Genomic DNA, 20846 nt, shown 5'->3' with positions numbered 1-20846 from the left:
CTAACACATATATAAACACTTATATCACTTTTATCTAAAGACTTCAAGATTTCTCTGTTGCAGCATATGCATCTTTCTAAGTGTGAAAAAAGATTGGTTATCTTAGCTTTGTTTCAAACCATCAAAAGGGTAGCTCAAAAACTCAAAAAAAGATCTTTTTTTCTTCCCTACATGTAACCATGATCGCGCATAACCGATGAGTCGACTTTCTTGATTTTGTTTTCAGGATCTGGATTGAGATGAATGCAGAAATGAAGATTTGAATTAGCAAAGATGGAGGGTGGGAATATGTGGAAAAGCAATTCATACCCATGTGAAAGTTCAGGAGATAAAAGGTACATAGAATTTAATATGATCCCACAGCCACAAACACCAATGGAGCCCATGGAGTTCTTGTCAAGATCATGGAGTGTTTCGGCTGCCGAAATTTCTAAAGCCTTTGCGGCTGCTCAAAAACCACAGACCGAAAAAAAGATTGTTTGTCCAGTTACTCCAGTACACGAGTCATTCGTCGCACCTCAACCCGTGAGTAGCATAATTCAAAGCATAGTTCAAAACTAATAGACCAACTTGAACATTTTGGTTTTTTATTGAATATTCAATAATAATTATTTCCACTTTGCAGCAAGAGAAGGTATCAAGGGTCAAGGCTAGAGGGAAATGGTTTAATAACAACAGGGATGGTGTTATGAGGAAGAAAGATAAAGTTCGGAGAGAAAAGGCGCAGGCGCATGCCGCCTTGTGTGTGGCAGGGTTGGCAACCGCTTTGGCTTCCATTACGGCAGCCGCAGATGCCACCGCTAGAAGCTTGGCGTTGGATGATTCGAGAATGACCACTGCACTTGCCTCGGCTACGGAGTTGTTGGCAACCCATTGTTCAGAGTTGGCGGAATCGGCTGGCGTTGATCATCATCTTGTGGTTTCTGTTGTCCAGTCAGCAACTAATATCCAAAGTCCAACCCATCTAATGACTCTCACTGCTGCAGCTGCTACAGGTTAATTCATTCATCATTTAATCTGCATTGCATTCATGTTAACCGCTGCAAGAATATAATTACCGTATGTATATTGGGTGAGGTTCATTTCAGAGCACTAAATTATTGTGTTAACAAAAAATTTACAAACTTAAATCGTTTAATTTTTTGATCAGTGGTTCATATTTTTAAAATTTTGTACTTCTTACATACAAATGTGTATGTTATGTATATAAAAAACCATCAAAATAATTTGTTCATATTTAATTTTTATAAACTGTGTATTCGTCGGTGAAACTAAACTGTTATCGTTTCAATTAATAGCTTTGCGAGGCGAAGCAGCAATGAAGGCAAGATTTCCGAAAGAAGCAAAGAAGAACGCCACAGTAATTCCATTTGAAAAGGGAATGGGGGGTCATCATATGCTTACTAGTGAAACAACAAAATGGGAGCCTCAAGGCATGCTGCAACAAGTACACAAAGGTTAGATTATAAATTATAATGCGAGTCAACACGATTAAAATACCGTCATATTTTAATAATACATCGTGTACGAAAGCTTGACCTTTTGACTGAACTTAACTGACTAAATGATTATCTGATTGCCGGTCCAGGAGGGTTACACTGGAAGCAAGTATCAGTCTACATAAACAAGAACTCCCAGGTAGATTTTATATAGTTTAGTGCAAATCGAAAGCAACTGTTCCGGTTTTGAGTTTTGATCAAAGCATAAACTATGGCAGGTTATTATCAAGCTCAAAAGCAATTATGTTGGAGGGGCTTTTTCCACAAAGAATAAAGGCAAGTTTTGACTTCATTCCACCAAACTTAATACATAAACATCATTTTATTTGCTAAAATTCTATAGTGAAAGGGACCCACAATGCATATTCACTTCTGCTGACATATTATGAGTAGGACCCACAATCATAATCTTTGTTAACTTCATATTCTTTGGTAACACAGGTGTTGTGTATGGTGTCTGCAATGAGAAAGCCTCTTGGCCATTTTGCAAAGAAAGGGACAATGCAGATGTTTATTTTGGGGTCAAAACCGCAAAGGGTCTTTTGGAGTTCAAGTGCAAGAGCAAGGTCCATAAACAGAAATGGGTTGATACAATTCAATATCTACTACAGCGAACCAGCAACGTTGACAGCATTAGGCATTCTATGAACATGTTAACCTGCATAGAGTGATGGAAAATGTGATGGTGTGTGCATCTGTTATGGTTTTGTGTTTCTGTCGTGTGATTTGTAACGCTCGTGTGATATCTGAAGGCGTGAGCCACTAACCACTTGTTTTTTCGCTTTATTTGTTGGATAGATACTTTTTGTTTAGTGTTTATATCTTATTTTTAGACTTTTAAGTTCCATTTGTACATAACATTAGTGAGAGATGAAAAGCAACAAACGTTTTTTTCTTTCGAAAGGCTATCTTAAGATTGTGCATAGGGTTCTTTCTTTATTTGTGTGCACTTCTAACCTCTCTTTAAAAACCCAAGTATTGCAACCATTGATTTTGCTCAATGGCCAACTTCATTATAAAAAATTTCATGCCAAAAAACAAGCAAACATAATCACCATAAAGCTTTGTACGGTTTGTATAGAAGGGGTCCTTCCACACAAACACCAAGTTGATTGTATATGGATACTATTCACTGAACCAGTGAGCCGAACACTCATAGACAAAGATTAGGATAATGGGTTGGACCCTTATGAATCTTAGCATGGTTTTTCAATAGGTTACGTGAACTTGGGGATCAAGTTAGTCCTCGGTTACGTAAACTTGGGGATCAAGTTAATCCCCATAATCTCAAAAAGAATTGATATTTAGAAATCTTTTAGATTCAAAGAGACTCTTTCATATGGCAAAACTATTATTCTGATCAACACAAAAGGATTATGCCTTTTCATCTATCCTCGAGAAATTCCAATAAAATGGGTAGGTCTTTAGGTATGCGGTATTTTGTTTCCATTAAACGAAAGAGACATACGTCACACGTCGGTAAACAACAAAGATGAAACGAGCACAAAATAAGCGAGAAAGCAAAAGATGACTATCTGCATTAACAACTTTGGATTGTTCGGAGACGTAACCGTCCTGCAAACCACCAGTCACAAAAAGATATCAATCAGCACTTTTTGGTGAGAAAATAATATCTTGTTTTAGATATTCCATCATCCTTCATCTTTGGATACAAAGAATCAAAATGAAAATGAGGAATTATTTACCTAGCAATGCGTTGAGAAAGACGAGGGAATGGCAGACTCTGAATAAAGACGATTCCCGGTCCCGTCACCATCGCGGTTACCAAATTATCGCCCTGTGTAAACCGCCAACAGTTAAAAAAGGCAAAGATCATATGTTAACAATGACATAAAGTATCTAAAACAAGTACCCCAAAGACCGCCCTTCTCATTGGACCGTTATATTTGATTTGCACATTCAATGTAGATGAGAGAGCGATGACACTAGAGATGTCCACTGAAAGCGTCTCGCCAACCTCGAGATTCTTCTGCACGACTAACACCACAAGTAAACGAAACAAGTAGGTCAGTTAAGGAATCGTTACTTAGAACAGAAGCAAAGAAGTTAACATACCAGATCCACCCCCAACAACGAATGCCAGTCCTTGTCCAGATAGTTTTTGTCTCAAGAAACCCTACAAACACCATACCAATGATTAGTATAAAGAATTAACTTGAATCACAAATAAGACGACGTAAAAACAAAATGCACATCTCACCTCAACTCCGGCAACAACATTGCGTGCCCTCTGATCAAATGTGTTACTGACCTTCACATCACCAATGGAGCAAAGAAATGCATCCGGCTACATAGCAATATTATTAACAAATTCAGATCAACATTTTCTCAGGATAAAACAAACAAGCAATGAATCAGATGTGCTTACCTGGCATAATATTTCACCGCCAAACTTTGCCAAGTCAATCTAAAGGATAAAAATTAGATCAGAATCAAGCAACAAGAAACCGAAAATTGACAAGAAAACGAACCGGTAGAATTCTTCCTAAAGAAGGAGCAGCAATGCCGACAAACCCATCAGTTGAACCACTATTTAGAAAATATGTTTTAGTCACATTCTTCCCAAAAAGCCACTGCCACATTCCCGCTTCATTTTCTGGGGCGTAAACGTTTTCCATTTGAATGGAACCAGACATATAGCACATGCAACCTGTGAATAATTCACATTGTATGAAACACAGCGTAAGTTAAGCCCAATTCAAGAAACACATCTAATATTACTATGTGCACATTACCTCTATAATGTCTGTAATACAACCTACAACTAGAAGTAATATCTAACTAAACAACTTCTGCAGCCCTCATGAAGTGAGAGATAAAAAGATAGCAGTGAAACATACAAATTTAATGGCGATTACCTGGTTTTGCACTGACCTTGTCTTCTGGCTTCAACATAATCTGGCAAGGACAAATCAGGAATGTAAAGGTGAATTTTCTTGAACAAATTCCCAACACTGTAAATGATACTAAAAGGTACCTGAACTATCTGAGCTTCACCACCCAAAATCTGAAAAGATGTAACAGCATCTTCTGGACTCTATTGCACATTAACCACCGTCAGTTATTGAGTGATAAAAATGGTAAGCAAAATTCTAAGAGGTGCTTAAGATCCGTATTATATACTAGAGGTTACTCCCCGTTCTAATAACGCTTACTATTATAAATAAAAGCATGACTAGTCTGCTAGCTAGAAATAATTATTCTACTTTTGCTATCCTCCTTATACTATAGCATTTCCTATAAACATAATCATAGTCCAACACAGCATTTCAAATGTCTAGTCCAAATGCACATCCTCTGTGCCACTCAAATGAGTTGCCCAGATTTAAGTCTTGAAGCAGGCTACTACTTGTGAAGGGGCATGTTGTTAACAAAGTATTCCTACAATAGAAAGTAAAACTTATTTAACTACTACACTAAATATGTTATTTAGACGCATTCATTTACAGGACAGACAAGTGATCCTATGCGAACAAGGTCATAACTTTTCCATTTAGGCACAAACAGCACACAGACAAATGATTAGCATAGCACACAGCTGATACAAGCAACAGTGTCCAAACTGATTCTTTATTCATGGTTCAAGTGAGTAAGAAAACAATCCCCAAATCTTAACAAACCGCATTTTTCCTTAACACAAATTAAGTGCACTAACTTACACTTCAAATTCAAACCTTCAGCTAACCACTAACAAAAATCAACTTTAATCAGCCACAGGATCCAATCAAACACCATACAGTCACACACCAATCTCACCCGACCACATAACCCTCACCGCTCCATTTCCGCCTCAAATAAACAAAGAACAATACACTCGACACGCAAACTCAGCCCGATCACCACCGTATCGTCACCAGATCCATATCAATTAAAAACCACAAGCAATCACTTTCATTAAACTTCCATTTCAATCCCTATCTCACCTTCATTAACCCTCACTTCAACTACACATCACACAGCATACACCTAATCATCAATCTATATAAAAAAAAAACTTCAAAACCTAACGAATCACAAAAACCTAATTCTGAAATTAATAACACACATACTCAAAGAAAAAACGTAAACGAATTACAAATTCCTTTATCAATAACGAAAACCTAAAACTGAAATTCGAGTATTCACATAAAACCTAGATCATATACCTGATAAACGAACGGTTGAAAAGGCGTCGAAAAGAACGGAGCCGCCATAAACACACACAGTGGCTTAAATTCAACTGTAGATCAAACAGCTGCTGAAATCAACAAAAAATGGCAGATCGATCGGTCAATTTCGTGTTCGTTGTTGGGGTTTAACGGATCTCAGAGCAAATTCTAAAGTTATTGCTTTAAATTGTCAGTCTTTTTTTTTGACTATTTGTTGTGGGTCTGTGTTGAGGAGGGGTATTTTTGGTATTTTAGGTGGTTTTGAACTTTTGTTTTACTTTAGTTTCCACACGGGTGAAGATGATGAGTTTGGAACTTTTGGCTGACGTGGAGGGTGACATGTCAGCGGTTAGAGGTTGTGGTGTTGTAAATATGACGTGGCGTAATTTTAGTGGTGGTGGTTAACGTGGATGGTGACATGTCAGCGTTTGAGAAAGGTGGATGGAGTTTGAGCGGGGGTGCGTTTATCAGATTAAAATTACTAAATTAGCCCTTTTATGCCACAAGCATTTTTAAAACTTTCGGTTATGGTTTTTTTTAATGTGTATAGTTTTGTTTTTTAAATAAAAACTTTAAGGACAATTACACCAAAATAGCCGGTAAGCGGGCAACAAGCTGCGCCGCTACCTCTTTTTGAATAGCGAAACCTAACCTAGTAAAAACGAAACCCCGATCTCTAGGAGACGAAATGTTGCTGTGAACAACCCGTTGGACCCGTTCAAGAAATCTGATGGCTTCTGAGGCTAGCGAGCCAAAGGTATCAAAGGCAAAAGGGATAAAGGAATGTTGATTATCCTCGCAGGCTTTTGCATGTTTGTCCATTTTCTTCGCTGCCGCCTTTGCAATTGCCTGACCAGGGACAAAACCTGTATCCCGTAAGCCTACAAGGGGGGAAACCCCGGTAAGATCGACACACGCGTGTTTACCTGCATCCCACCCGAAAACTAAAACGTCCGCGGGACGCAATGTGGATCTTCCTTCCCTCGGATCTGTCAAAAAGTTTACGGGGGCTTCTTTCTTCACCGAGATCCCCGCCCTTTTGAGGATGTCCCCCAAGACATCTCGCACCCAGTCGTGCCTATACTTAAAACCTGGCAGTTCTTTACAGTGTAGAGCATGCTCCCCAAATTGGTCTAAGCAAGCTTTCCGGCAAATCGGGCATTGCTCATCATCAGGGAACATAGGAATCACGAGCCGATATTTTAAGATAGCACGGTATTCAACGGCTGACATCTTTTTGCCTAAGCCCTCGATGGGGATGACCGATAGAAAATATTGGGTGTGGGGGCCCCGCAAACATTCTAGGACGGCGTTCTGACGAGGGGTCGTACAGAAATCTGATCCAATATTCTGAGCGATACGACAAAACAGAGCACTCGCCAAAGTCTTCTGGGTCTTCGGTGGGGCGGTGTCCCTGTTAGCGAAACCGCCAATATCCAAATCCGGGAGGTGTCTATGCAACTCCCCCAGAGCCATGTCATAATCCCCATCCATCCCAACAACCCCACTCTCGCGCAAGATGTGATCTTGCAGCCCCCACGATTGAGCTCGCGAGGCAACAAAACCGTAAATGGAGACATCCGTGGCCGATATAAGCCCCAGCCCCCCATCTTACAGGGCAGAGAAGCAACCCGCCACTGAAAATCCCCAAAAAACGGGCCACCACACACCACAATGTCCTCTATAGCCCCCCGTAGCCCTTTATCGAATAAGGATACCGCCTCCTTTACAAACACAGGTTGACAAGTTCGCAGTCCAAAAAGGAGCTTGGCGACACCCATGCAAGAGCGCAGCAGGAGAAGCTCACTTTGCGGGTCTCGGAGTTGCGAAAGGCTACTCATAAGGCCCACTGCCCGGGAAGCTCGCCGCGCAGCCAAAGCACTAATGAAACTGGGGTCCCGGCTAACAGCTCCCCCAAGGAGTCTCACGCCCCCCGTTGGTCTTCCAATCTCCTTCGGGAATAAACTAGCCTCCAATTTTTCTCCATTGCAAGACGGCCAGTATACCTCTATTTTTTTTTATATTAAGCCGGAGCCCCAAAGGTGGCCCCTCAGATTGAATGATAGCCAGAGCCTTTGCTACCTCAGATGTTTTCCCCATAATAGTACCATCATCCAAATACCACGCGTGGAAGGGGAGGGTGCAACTGTCTCGTATAAGTTGTGTGAGGGGGTGCAAGACAAGGGCGAACAATAGAGGTCCCAAAGGATCCCCCTGCTGGACCCCCGTGGACGACCCAATACAGTCATTACCCACATAAAGCCTAGCGGTTTGCCCATAAAGAAAATGTATCCAAGGAAATATAGATGGGCATCGAATCCAAACCTCCCGCAGAAGAGCTGTGCGATCCACTAGGTTGAAGGCATTGGAGAAGTCAACGGTAAGCATGGTGAAGGCCCCATCATCGTGAAAGGCGTTAAGGAACCTGTTCGCGCTATGGAAGATAGCTTCAGCCCCATCTGGTGTCCCAACCCCGAATTGATGATCCCCCAGGTACCTAACCATCTCTTTCCCTACCTTTTTCATCGCTATCTTGGAAACCAGCCTACGCCAAATGGCCCCGACCGCAATAGGACGGATTCCCCCATCAGGTTTCAGCAAGGGGGTCAGAGGAGCGGAGGCAACGAACTCAGCAAGAGACCTGGGGCATAACCCCCCCAAGAAGACATTGACTACCCCGGTGATGGCTAAAACTAAACCCGAGGACGTTGAGGACCCTTCCCCACAAAAACTATCCAGTAAGTGTTGCGCCCTAAGCCCATCTCTCCCGCACGAAGTTCCTTTGGGGAATGACTTAATGCACTCCAAAACGCACTCCGCATCAACAGTTAAGGGTGCCTGAGGGATTGTGTCTTTCCAGACAGCAAGAGCCCGTTGGATGCTAGAGCACTGTAACGTTTTCCTGTTCCTGGACCGACGTTCCTGCCTATTGGCAGGGCGCACAACTTTTAAAGTACAACGAGGCAACAAGAGTAGCTTAACCCAATGTTCAACCGACCCAGGGGTAGTAATCACCTTCCGCATAGCCGATGTTAAGGCTTGCGCGAACGCCATTCGACAACTAGGAGGAATGCTCTTGACTGTCGTGATGGGAAGAGAAAAAACCCGCTCCAAAAGGGAGCCATCCACACCGACAGAGGCAATGCCTTCCCCTGAAGCCCCCCCCCCCCTCCCAAAGCTTGTGGTTTGGGAATCCCCACAATAAAGTCCTCGGTCCCCCTCGAGCTAGGGACGAATTTGACAAGGTCATCAACATGATGACACCCTCGGCTAAGAGCATGCACAACCATGCACTCCCCGCACAGCCAGTTGTTAAGCGTTTTCAAAGTTTCTCCCACGTCCTCATATAAGTCGGGATCCTTAGCAATCGCATCCCGTAACGTATCTTTCCTGTTATCTGACTTGAGGTGGTCTCGTTGGAAGTGAGAGAGCAGTCTCGCGTATCCTTTGGACCCTACAAAACCATCTTTGCAAGAGTGGAAATTCCTGAAGGGGCACAACACCTTTCATCATACACCTAAGAACAATAACCCAACTCGAGTGAAGTAGGGCGATGCGCCAAATACTAAAACTCCCTGCCAGGGAGGAAGGAGGGGGAGCAACCACGAGTTGCCCCCCCCCCCCTTACGGGGTTAGAACCTCACGCTTTAAGCCATGGTTGGTAGGGAGAGGTGCGAAAAGGAGGGATATGCGCAAGAGTGAGCTAGCCGAAGGGAGTGGGCAGAGGCCAAAAGGCTTGGGGGCGACGGAAACAAAACAAAAAAAGAATGGAGGTTATTGACGGAAACAAAACAAAAAAAAAGAGTAAGCTAACCAGTATATGAAACAAATTAACTGTAATAACGGATATGGAGGCAAATTGGAGGTTATTGACGGTGGAAATTGGGTGGATCTAGTGGAAATATGGGCGGATAGTGGAGGTTTGTCGGTGGCGTAAAGTAGTGGAAACCCTAGACGGTGGAAATATGGGCGGATCTGGTGGAAATATGGGCGGATAAGTGTATCAGTTTGACTTTGAGGTTGTAAAATACAAGATAAGATATAGATGAACTGAGTGGCTCAAGGGTAGCCCAGCAAATTGCAGAGTAAATTGAAATGGGTTTTGGAGAAATTAGTGAGGGAACTTACTGGAGATGGTGAAGAGGAAGGGTTTTCTTGAAGTGAAAGAACTTACCAGCCAGCGGTTGAGATCGGACGGCGAGAGTCACCGGCGGTGTTGTATCTTGTTATGGTTTGTATGCGTTTTATTATTTTGGTTTAATAAATAAGTAGCATTTAGGACCCGCTTTATGCGGTGGAAACGTTAAACCAAATAAACAGTGAACATAAAAATGTTAAACAATGTGTGTGCGCTGTAGCGTGTTAACCTGCAAAAATTAGACAGAAACGTAAAACGTATAAAAAAATAACAAAGTCGGCTTAGGACCATCGAGTTGTGATGGAGCCGTTAAACTGACAAAAATAGATGTATAAACGTTGAACAACACATGTGCGTTGCAGCGTGTTTACTCGCAAGTTTTAGATCGAAACGTAAAACAACATGTGTTTGTAAAAGATGAAAAGTACAGCGGACCAAAGTTGAAAATGGAAAAGTGTTAGGTATATAAGTTAATATAAGCTCATGCCGGGGACATTTAAGCCTTAGATCAGCACATCTAGAACCATAACTTCCAACCGCTATAAGCACATTTGCTTTTAGGTCACACAAAACACTTCAGGAAACATAACGCCCATACACCTATATAACCTTATAACCACATCTAAAAAGATATGACGCCACCTAACAATTGTAAGTGGAAGACAAAGATGATTTAAACCTTGAAAGCTCTTATTGATAAACACCAAGTGGTGCCGCCTCCGTCCTTGCCTTCCAACCCTTTGGCCCAACCCACTCTTGTTATTGATGGGGAGTGTGTGTTCAAATGTATTCGATCCTTTTCTAAAGGGACGTCTTGTGGTAGGGACATGATGCGGGCCCAACACCTGTTAGATGCTAATGATGGCGAGGGCTCGGTGACTTCCTCGGGTTTTGCTTACGAGCATTACTGAAGTTGTCAACTTATGGCTTAGGGGATCTTGCCATAAGGTGCTTACTAACTTTGTTGCCTCGGCCCCCATACCCCTTGTTGAAGCCCGATAAAGGAATTCAGCCTATTGCTATGGGGGGGTATTTGGCGAAAGTTAGTTTTCAAGATGGCGATGAAGAAGGTTGGGAAAAACATGGCCCAGTACTTGAGGGACTTTCAATTTGGGGTGGGGACGCCAAATGGGGCAGAAGCGGTGCTTCACAATGCGAACAGGTTTCTCAACTCCTTTCATGCAGATGGTTCCTTGGCCTTGCTTACTGCGGACTTCTCCAATGCTTTCAACACGGTCAACCACACAACCTTCCTCTAAGAGGTTCATCAGCGTTGCCGGTCAATCTATCAGTCCAATTCCTTTACGCCCAGCCTGCTAGGTTTTAGGTTGGTAACGAGTGTATTGGGGCTACTACCGGAGTGCAACAACAAGATCCCTTGGAGCCCCTTCTCTTTGTCATTTCCTTACACCCCCTTATTCTCCGGGTTCAAGACTGTTGTAACCTCCCATTTCATGCTTGTTACTTGGATGATGGGACGATTATCGGCAACACGTCTGAGGTTGCTAAGGCCTTAGACATTATCAACGAGGAGGGGCCATCTCTGGACTTTATCTCAACACTAAGAAAACAGAGGTTTTTTGGACGACATGCGACGGACGGAAAGTTCAGGACGGGCTTTTCCCGAGAGGGATTGGTAGACCAGAGAGGGGGGTTAAGCTCATTGGTGGAGCTGTTAGCCGTGATCCTAGCTTTATTGGGGGGTTGGCAGGGCGACGGGCCTCGGGGGCGGTTGCCTCATGAAACTCTTGCCCTGTCTTAGGGATCCCCAATGTGAACTCCTTCTGCTAAGGTCGTGCATGGGGGTTGCTAAGTTACTTTTTGGGTTGCGGACTTGCCAACCCCATTTAATGGTGGATGCGGTATCTCGGTTCGATGATAGCCTCCGGGAGGCTATAGAAGATATAGTCGTGGGTGGCGGCCCCTTCTTTGGTGACCTCCAGTGGCGTCTGGCATCTATGCCAATGCGTCTAGGTGGTTTGGGCCTCCTCTCAACTCGAGATGTTGGGGCTTATGCCTTTGTGCCGTCTAAAGCTCAGTCTTGGGAACTACAGGATCATATCCTTCGAAACAGTGGGGCATCGGGCTTGACTCGGACTATCAGCAGGCGCTCGAATGCTTAAATGTCTCCCTCCCAGACTTTGGTATTGGCGGTTTCTCTGATAAGGACACCGCCCCATCGAAGCCACAAAAAACTTTGGCGAATGCTCTATTTAGCAAAATCGCTCAAAGCATGGGAGAAGTTTTTGATTTGTATCCCGCTAGAAGGCGGTGTTTGAGTGCCTGAAGGGTCTCCATGCTCAGGATTTTTTGACCGTAATCCCGATTGAGGGGTTGGGACAATGCATGTCTGCAGTAGAATACAGAATCATTCTCAAATACCGGTTGATGATCCCTATGTACCCGGAAGATGAAATCTGCCCGATATGTCGTAAAGCTTGTATGGATAAACATGGGGAACACGCAGTTCATTGTAAAGAGCTCCCTGGGTTCAAATATCGGCATGACTGGGTGCGGGATGTTTTGTGGGACATCCTGAGAAGAGCTGGGATTTCTGCTAAGAAAGAGGCCATTGTGAATTTCCTCACGGACCCTATGGAAGGGAGATCTACGCTGCGACCAGCGGATCTGCTCGTTTTTTGTTGGGCTAAGGGGAAACATGCTTGTGACCTCACAGGGTTTCCCCTTTGGTTGGTTTAAGGGAAAACGGGTTTGTAGTTGGATAAGCAACAAGAAAGGCATAATAAAAAAAGTGGATAAGCACTAAAGCTTGCGCAGAGAACCAGCATGTCTTTGTCCCTTTTGCCTTTGATACATTTGGCTCCCTTGCGCCAGAAGCTATCCACTTCTTGAACAGGATACAACGGGTCATCCACAATAATTGTTCAGCCCTAGGGGGCAGGGGTTTGTCTTTGGAAGGTTAGAGTTTGCAATTCAGAAAGGGATGACGGCGCAACTTGTTATCCGTCTACCTTCTGTTTTGATGTAACTTGGCAAGTTTTTTTTAGAGAAATAAAGTAACAAAATTGTAAAGTAAAAAAACATTAAACTAATCCACTAGTATGAATTAACAAATTTGAGATCACATGGCACGTCAGCATAAGAGTCGAAAGACACCATACTATAAATAGCATGTGTCTAGTTAGGTTGGAGGGGGTCAGTAAGTCAGAAGTACTCAATCAACTAGCCAATAAAATTCTGACACCTCAATTAACTCAATTCAATCCAAAGGTACTCAACTCAACTCGGAGGGGGCATCCACCTAGCTCAACTTTACTATCCAAACCTTTTTTTATTAAAAATTAAATATCATCTAGAAACACATACTTGCTCTCCGGTGACAGATTTCAGCTGGTCGTCGTTAATAAATCAAGAAATTCGCCGGAACCATCATCAAATCGGACACACACCTGCTCTTCGGTATCAGAATTATCATCGAATTGGTGAATCCAAAACGTAATTCGTTGATTTTGTTCTCAAATTTTGAGTTTCAATGTATCAATTGAAAACAAAGAAATGAGGGAGTGTGAATCCAAAACGGAATTTGTTGATTTTGTTCTCAAATTTTGAGTTTCAATGTATCAATTGAAAAAAAAGAAATGAGGGAGGGTGAAGATGAATGTAGGGATGAGGAAAAGGTACCGGGTACTGAACCGGTACTGGTACCGAATTTACCGAACCAGGGTACATTTTCGGTACCGACTTTGGCGGTTAAAGAGTGAAGGTGAAGATACTTGTCCGAGTTCACCAACCCGCATCCCTTACCCGCCCCACTTGCAGCCATTACCCCTCCTATCCAACTCTACTCGATTGAACTTGGGGGTGTCCGAGCTTGATGCCCCGTCCACCCTTTTAAGAAAAGTGTTGGCCATTGGTTACTCTCACACTCTCAATAGCCGACACTTTCTAAAATCAATACTCTCATGCTGAAGATTTGTCATGGAGATGAATCCCTTCTCTTAGCGACAAGCAAACATTTGTTTCTGCATGAAGTAACCTAGGAAGAAGATCCGGATCCACGCGAGGAAGATGTCCTACTATGGTTGCTTGTTACGAAGCATTAAAGAGTGAAGGTTCATCCCAAGATTATTTGTAGCAATAAATAACATCGTTAAAACAAGGTAAACAAAAAATAAAGATTAGCATTGTAAAAAAGAGTGATTTTTTAAATAATAAGAATGCTAACTATTATTCTTAAATAAATGTATTATCTAATTAATATCATAGCAGCAAATTGTACAAACAAAACCCACTAGCAGCAGCAGCAGAAACCACCAAATCCATGAACAATGTTTGCTTCACATCCTAAACCATAAGCCATAAGAAACTTCACAATGGATTAATTTAAAACCAACTTGAACCCTAAACCATAAGCCATCCGATGCAATACAACCTTCAAGGTTGTGTGTTCTTCCCCATGTTTCTCTCTATTCCACGACACGAGAAAACATTAGAACATGTAACGTAACAAAAGCACGGCTTTGATCATCATTTCCTCGAGAGATTGATATGATACCTGGCGCCTTCAGTGAGAAAAAAAGATGCTTGGAATACATTTTCATCTGTCATTGAGGAAGTACACCCTAACATGAACACCAACAACCAACTTCATTATAAGTTAGATGCAATACTTATAAAGATTTCATTGACATCATTGTGCCAATCCAACATCACCCCCTACAATTACAAACAGAAGCATCCTGTCTGCATCATCATGTTCATACCAAAAGTAAAAATAAATCACAAAGAAAATACATTGGTCACAGAATAATAATAATAAAATCACAACCAAAATTATAACCATGAAATGAAAGATAAACATTAGTAGTAAAAAAAAGCGCTATAGAAAGTTCAAAATGTCAAATAATATTAGCCCGAGAATTCCAGCAAGCCACCATATCCCTTGTTGAAAAATGAAACGAACTTCATGAAAGATAACTTTCTGCAACTGTTACAACACGATAGGAAGAGTTAAGATGTGAGTCTGAACATCCAACAAGTTGAGGTAAGCAGCTAAGAGCTCCAGTAAACCTCGAGCCTGCCAAATAATATAGAAGCATAAACAACAAATGGTTATCAACTTAGGTGCATCATCATGTGCCATGGCATCTCAGCGTCAGTGACATAAATATCGTTATAAACAAATATACAAGCAGCATATTATGTATATATGTAAAGCTTTTGTAGAGGACAATGCTATAATTGTAAGACAATTATTACTACAACATATGTCAATAATTTTAAAAGCTGATGCATCAACAACAGTATCAAGATTCTAAGATTAACAGTTACATTCAACAAAACAGAACCTTTAAAATTTTCTCCAAAAGAACATACACGAAGAAATAAGGTCAGAACCTAACTGGTAGACTAAACGCTAAATAACGTCAAGGCGATAACGAAGCATGACAAATAGGCACCACCCATCAAGTAAGGTAAATTTCTCCTCCAGTATTTACAATGGATTGACAAAGTTAAAATTTTAATTCCAAAAAAGGTCTTAACCTGGATCCAACTGAAGGTCAAAAAGCAGTGTCAAGTTTAAAATGTCCCAACTTGTAACTCTTGCAAGGATACAAAAGATAACTTGTCTTACCTTTTTTATTGTCTTCCATTTTCCAAATCCCTAGGTAGTCAAAGACGCAAAAAAGTGTTTGCCCAAAACAAGAAAAGGACATAATAAAAAATATGTGTGTGTGTGTTTAATAGCAACAAAAAATTAATACTACCCCTAAATAAAATAAAGAAACATGATATAATCCGTCTGCGTAAAGGAAAGAAGCAAACTGCCGCCTGCTTAGAAGAAAGAAGAAAAAAGATGCAGAAAACTGCCGACTTCGGGTGCCAGGTGACTGCCTCACCGCATCTGGACTAAAGTGTGTCGTGCATACGAATGCACCAAGGCCCTGCCATGCCTGAGCGTCATAGTTGTTAATGGCGAATAGCGACAAATAGAGATAAGGTACATATATGCTAAATAGCGAATAGCGATGAATAGCGGGCGACTATTTTACAAATAGCGATACACTAGAATTTTTTTTAAATTTTATATGTATATTATATCAAAATACCCTGGTAGGCTGGTATATATACTATTTTACATGTATATTTAACAAAAACCTAAAATCCAGCTATTTATAGCTATATTTAATTGCTATTTATATTAAAAAAACAAAAAATAAAAATAAAATGTCGCTATTATCGCTATCTATCGCTACAACCCTAATAGCGAGCGTAGACCTATACGCTACGTAGCGCGCTATAGCGATCGCTACGCTCGCCATTGACAACTATGCTGAGCGCGACTAGGCATGCACCTACTCGCTTTTGACTACATAATCCAAATCAATCACTTTTTTGCACATTAAATTTATGTATTTTTTCTTATCCAAATTTTGGGTGTTCATAGTTATTAACGTAGTAACTAGTAAATATAATCTAGAATTTAATTTATAAATATTATACAAATGCACGACCTCTTGCGTACGTGAAATTCTCGCCTCGTGCCTAAAACTTCAGGACCTAAACACCTCGAAGCGCCCCACACTTCATAAGTGCAACCAAGTCAAACAGTATTTAGAAAAATAATGGTTTGCGACAACTTAACTCAAATTAATTAGCAAATCAGTTAATGCCTCCGATTGCCACGGAAGTCCAACCAGAATGCTATGCATTACAGTTTTTACAAACCAAGCCTTCTTGAGTAATTAAAATAGTTGTCTAGACTCTTAACCTTAATCTTGTATACTATTCTTCCTAGAAGTCACTTCTATACACGAACACAGCACACAGATATTTTACCGTCAAGCTAGTCTTAGGAGGTAATTGATAGCTCTAGCTTTCACGGTTGCTGGCAGCCTACCTCTGTGCCAAATCAAGTTTCACTTCAGAATGTGCCTTTAAATGCTTCTTAAACTACAACATTATGACAACTTTTTTTGACACAATGTGAGTCAGAGCTTATACCACAGTTTAGAAAATTTGGATACATTTAATAGAACAAGATCCACCTTAAGCTATGTGAAAAACACGAGCTAGACACATAAATTGGGAAGCAAGAATTGAATCAGTCAAGATCCTTAATTTTCCGGAGAGCAATATAGCAGACTTAAAAATGACATATAAATGACCCCAGTACCCCACCCCCCTTAAAAACCTAACGTAATAAAAAGAATTTTATAGTAACACTGTAGATGTAGTGAGAAGACACTTGTCATTAGTGACTACCAAATCTAATAGACCAAATGTAACTATACTATATATATTGGTGAACGATACAAAACATTATGTTGGTGAATGGTACAGAACTTATAAAATTAAAAATAAACCCCTCCATTTCGGTAACTCATGGATGGTAATTACTATCTTGCCCACAAGTATCAACCAAAAAATAGTCTAAAGTGGCCTATTAAAAAATTGTTGACTATCGTTTTACGTCTGCGACAAGCCAAAAGCACAGCAGAACATATGTAGTTATGTACGAAACATGGTTCTAAAGAACTATGGATCCAAGGGAAAGCCCACCCGAGCCTATGACCTGGCAGATAAATCCACAAGATCACCAAGCAAATCACCAGCTCTTCACAATTCTGAATTATTAGGCTGCAGCAGATGGTCCAAAGAGTTGCAGCTTACGGGATTCAACCTTAGGACCTCCTTTAGAAAATCCCAAACCCTTACCCCACTCAGCCACCCCCTTGGTGTTTACTTCTCAAAATTTTACTAACAACTTACATCCTAACCAACCATATGAACAAGCAGATAAAGTGACAAAAACATGGTACATACTTACAATAAGAGCACACGTAGAACCAACACCGAATCGCCTCATTTCATCTCAGCCATAAACTTTTCATACTCTGACTCTGCACCATAAGCGGTTTGTTGAGTTTGCTCTGCAGAAGAAACGGGCGGGTTTGAAGACCATGGTGCCCTAGCAAAACTTGGCTGCTCAGTCGCAGGCGGTGGGGGAGGAGGTACACTGTAATAAGAAGAGTAACCCATGGACGCCGAAGGATATGCACTTTGCGGGTTTGGCGTCGTCCCAACCATCGAACTGCCATAAACATTACTAGCAGGCGATTGTACAGGAGCCGTACTCTGAGAATGCAATCCACTTGAGTAGCTTTGCTGGGTTTCAGTGGATGAACTGTTCGGAGGTGGATATTGAACACCATAAGACGGTATATGTGGACCTGGGTAGGATGAATACACGTTTGATCCAGGTGGTGGTGGAGGAGGAGGTTGAGCATAAGAAGCGTAAGGTGGAGGTGGTGGGCCTGGTGGCGGTGGTCCCCAAGGAACCGGTGCAGTGATATAGCTCCCAGGAGGTCCAGCACTCCCAACGGGTCCGCCTGACGCCATCTGCTGAGACGGGTATCCGCCAGCACCAGCATAAGCTGGCACAGGTGCTGCAGGAGCCAGAGTAGGAGGACCAGGGGGTACTGTAGGTTGCGGTGGCTTCCCCGCAACTCTTACTGCAATTACTCTTCCGTCTAAACGATAACCGTTCATGCTCGCAATTGCTTGATTAGCCTGAGCTACATCAGAATACTTTACAAAGCCATACCCTTTGCTCAGCCCAGTGATCTTATCTTTAATCACCTTTGCCATTACTATTTCCCCAAAAGGAGAAAACAATCTGATCAAAGCATCATCTTCAAAAGTCGGAGGGAGGTACCCAATGTACAGATTTGTATCATCTATTTCTTTACCAAATCCAAGACCAAATCCCGTTCCAATTTTCGCTGCAGTGCTTCCAAGACCAGGGTGTGCCGAAACACCGGTGCTGCTTCCATTTGAACTGCTACCGGCTGCCCATGGAGGATTGCTCCCGGAAGCACCCATAATAGCCAACGGTGTGCTTTGCCTACTAACACCCTCCGGAAGCGTCCCACCAAGCTCCGCCAAAAAATTCTGATACTCATCATCCATTTTCTTCCCACCAGTCCCTTTCATCGGACAGTCGATAGTCGGATGCCCCCCATCACCACATATCTTACACAAAACATCACTCTTAAAAGTCGACAACTTCGACGGACAAGCAAACTGCCGATGCCCCGGCTCCCCACACAACCTACAATACTCATCATCCCTAATCGTCCCATTCAACGCAGCAAGCTCCCTCAACTGCTGCCGTTTATGCTCATTCAACCCTTCATCAACCGGATGCAACAACTTCTCCACCATCCCCGCCGCCGCATCCAACCCCTCCTGCGTCTCGGCCTCCACAAGCACATGCAAATCCTCATTCTCCGACGGGTCAAACTTCAAATCCCGTTTCTGCCCAAACCTCCCTTCCTTCACCGAACCTTTCCCACGTATCACAATTTTCGCACCTGTCTCTTTCTCCATCCGTTTCTGCGTATTCCCCCTCGGCCCAATAATAAGCCCGATAAAATTATACCCCGGATACTCCTTCATCGGAATATATAACTTTTTCTGAAGCTTAGGCGGGCGATAATCCGCAGGCGGTTTAAACGCCGGGTTTCGTTTAATGATCTGGGAAATAATCTCCTGTCTCTCTCTATTCAACCTTTCTCTAGCCCTATACTCTCGTGTATTTATTCTAGTTCCCATATTATCATAGACCGGGTCGGGTGAGGGTGACCTAGCACCTTCGGGTCGGTCATCTAACTGTTGACCGGATTGTAAAATTCTACTAATTTCCATTAACCTAGCATTAAGCGCTTGAATTTCAGGGTCCATATCCATACCTCCGGTGAAATCCTTCATGAAATCCGGTAACTGGAAGACGGGTTTGGGCTCATCGTCGGCCCAACGAGACTTACGCTTTTTGACGCCGTTGTTATCGGAGTCTCCGTCGGCGGGTGGTGGGTCCCAGCGGCTGCGACGCCGTCTCCGGCTTGTGGTGTCGGAGGGGTCTGCTGCAGCGGTGTTGCCGTTGTTGGTGGGTTGATCTGGGAGTGGATCAGACGGTGGTGGTGCGGGATCGGTGGTGTGTGGGGTTAGGGTTTCGGATTGGAGAGAATCCATGATGGAACCACAAGGTTTGGCGGCCGTGTGTATGTGTGTGTGAGAGAGAGAGGTGGAGAATTTAATGTGTGTGTGTTTAGTTCGGATGATATGTGATTTATTTTGTTTTGGGTAAATTACGGTTTTCTTCCTGTACTGTACTGGATTGCAATTTTCTTCTTGGATTTTGGAGGGTTAAAAATTTCAGTTAACTTAACTGAGGACATGTTACACACGAATTAACGGTGGAGTCTTATGGGATTGGGCATGGCTAAGAACACCTAATACCAATATTGAAAGACAACAAATGGAGGAAAGGATATTCTAAACCAAGTAAGGCTATCGGCGGCTAGCGATAACTGGATATGGAAAGGGAAAGACAATCAGGGATTCTCGGGAAAGAAGGTAAGAAGTACACTGTCAAGAAACATAAATTTAAACGAACCAGCAGACGACTTTTTCTGGAACAATTGGGCTGCACAAAAGTGCAGCATGTTCGTATGGAGAGCAATAAAAGGAAGGATTCCGACAGCTACAAAACTGAGGGAAAGAGGTGTTCCAGTACCGACCGGAATATGTAGAATGTGCGATAGAGAGGAGGAAACACCGGACCATGTTCTCGTTAAATGCAAGGTGGCGGAAACTGTTTGGGATCAAATCGGCACATGGGTCACAGCGTCCACGACAACAAAACTGGCTACACTCGATGAGGTCTTCAGCTCGTTAAATGAGTTCAACTGGCCGAAGGTGAAGAAAAAAGTTCGTACATGCAATTTTCCTAGTTAACTACTTAGGTCATTTGAAAAAATCGGAATGAAAAATTATTTAGAGCAAGAGATGGCGAAGTATACAAAATGATCGAAGAAATTAAAGAAGAATCGTATCAATGGATGAAACGAAAAACAAAGGTGCGTCTGGATTCGTGGGAGAAATGGCTTTACTTTTCATGGTGAATGAAAATTATCTAATGTTCTAGTTTTGTTTCTCTGTATGTTTGTAATTGATTGTGATGTACAATGGTCATCATAGCACCTTGCTATGGTTCCATTTGGTTTTGATTGAGTA

General features: G+C 42.3%; 3 protein-coding genes across 6 annotated transcripts; 1 reads left to right on the top strand and 2 right to left on the bottom strand.

Moving 5' to 3' along the window:
• The first annotated feature begins 230 nt into the window (after positions 1 to 230).
• LOC110921553 (VAN3-binding protein) lies at positions 231 to 2333 on the top strand. Its single transcript, XM_022165895.2, has 6 exons — positions 231 to 525; positions 626 to 995; positions 1299 to 1457; positions 1589 to 1638; positions 1718 to 1775; positions 1941 to 2333. Exons 1-6 carry the CDS (start codon positions 274 to 276, stop codon positions 2168 to 2170), a joined length of 1119 nt encoding a protein of 372 aa, XP_022021587.1. The 5' UTR covers positions 231 to 273; the 3' UTR covers positions 2171 to 2333.
• Positions 2334 to 2812: 479 nt separating this feature from the next.
• Positions 2813 to 5857, bottom strand: LOC110921982. The gene is made up of 10 exons (XM_022166303.2): positions 5666 to 5857; positions 4498 to 4557; positions 4379 to 4418; positions 3992 to 4170; positions 3889 to 3927; positions 3721 to 3807; positions 3576 to 3636; positions 3373 to 3497; positions 3206 to 3297; positions 2813 to 3074 (listed from the first exon to the last, which is right to left on the bottom strand). The coding sequence occupies exons 1-10, from the start codon at positions 5711 to 5713 to the stop codon at positions 2969 to 2971; spliced, it is 837 nt and encodes a 278-aa protein (XP_022021995.1). The 5' UTR covers positions 5714 to 5857; the 3' UTR covers positions 2813 to 2968.
• An 8143-nt stretch (positions 5858 to 14000) lies between these two features.
• On the bottom strand, positions 14001 to 19933 carry LOC110921181 (splicing factor-like protein 1). Of its 4 annotated transcripts, none has more exons than XR_004887015.1 (3): positions 17599 to 19933; positions 14323 to 14844; positions 14001 to 14233 (listed from the first exon to the last, which is right to left on the bottom strand). XR_004887015.1 is itself a non-coding variant. In XM_022165462.2 (2 exons), the coding sequence occupies exon 1, from the start codon at positions 19800 to 19802 to the stop codon at positions 17634 to 17636; it is 2169 nt and encodes a 722-aa protein (XP_022021154.1). In that variant the 5' UTR covers positions 19803 to 19933; the 3' UTR covers positions 14001 to 14844; positions 17599 to 17633. The 4 variants fall into 4 exon arrangements, 2 of the variants coding, with proteins under 2 accessions (XP_022021154.1, XP_022021155.1); XR_004887016.1 differs by having other exon boundaries at positions 17595 to 19889; XM_022165462.2 differs by having other exon boundaries at positions 14001 to 14844.
• Positions 19934 to 20846: the final 913 nt, after the last annotated feature.

The sequence above is a fragment of the Helianthus annuus genome, chromosome 17, assembly GCF_002127325.2.
Source record: "Helianthus annuus cultivar XRQ/B chromosome 17, HanXRQr2.0-SUNRISE, whole genome shotgun sequence".
NCBI lineage: Eukaryota > Viridiplantae > Streptophyta > Magnoliopsida > Asterales > Asteraceae > Helianthus > Helianthus annuus.
Note: the sequence above shows the minus strand (reverse complement) of the source record. Positions and strands in the feature narration are given on the sequence as shown.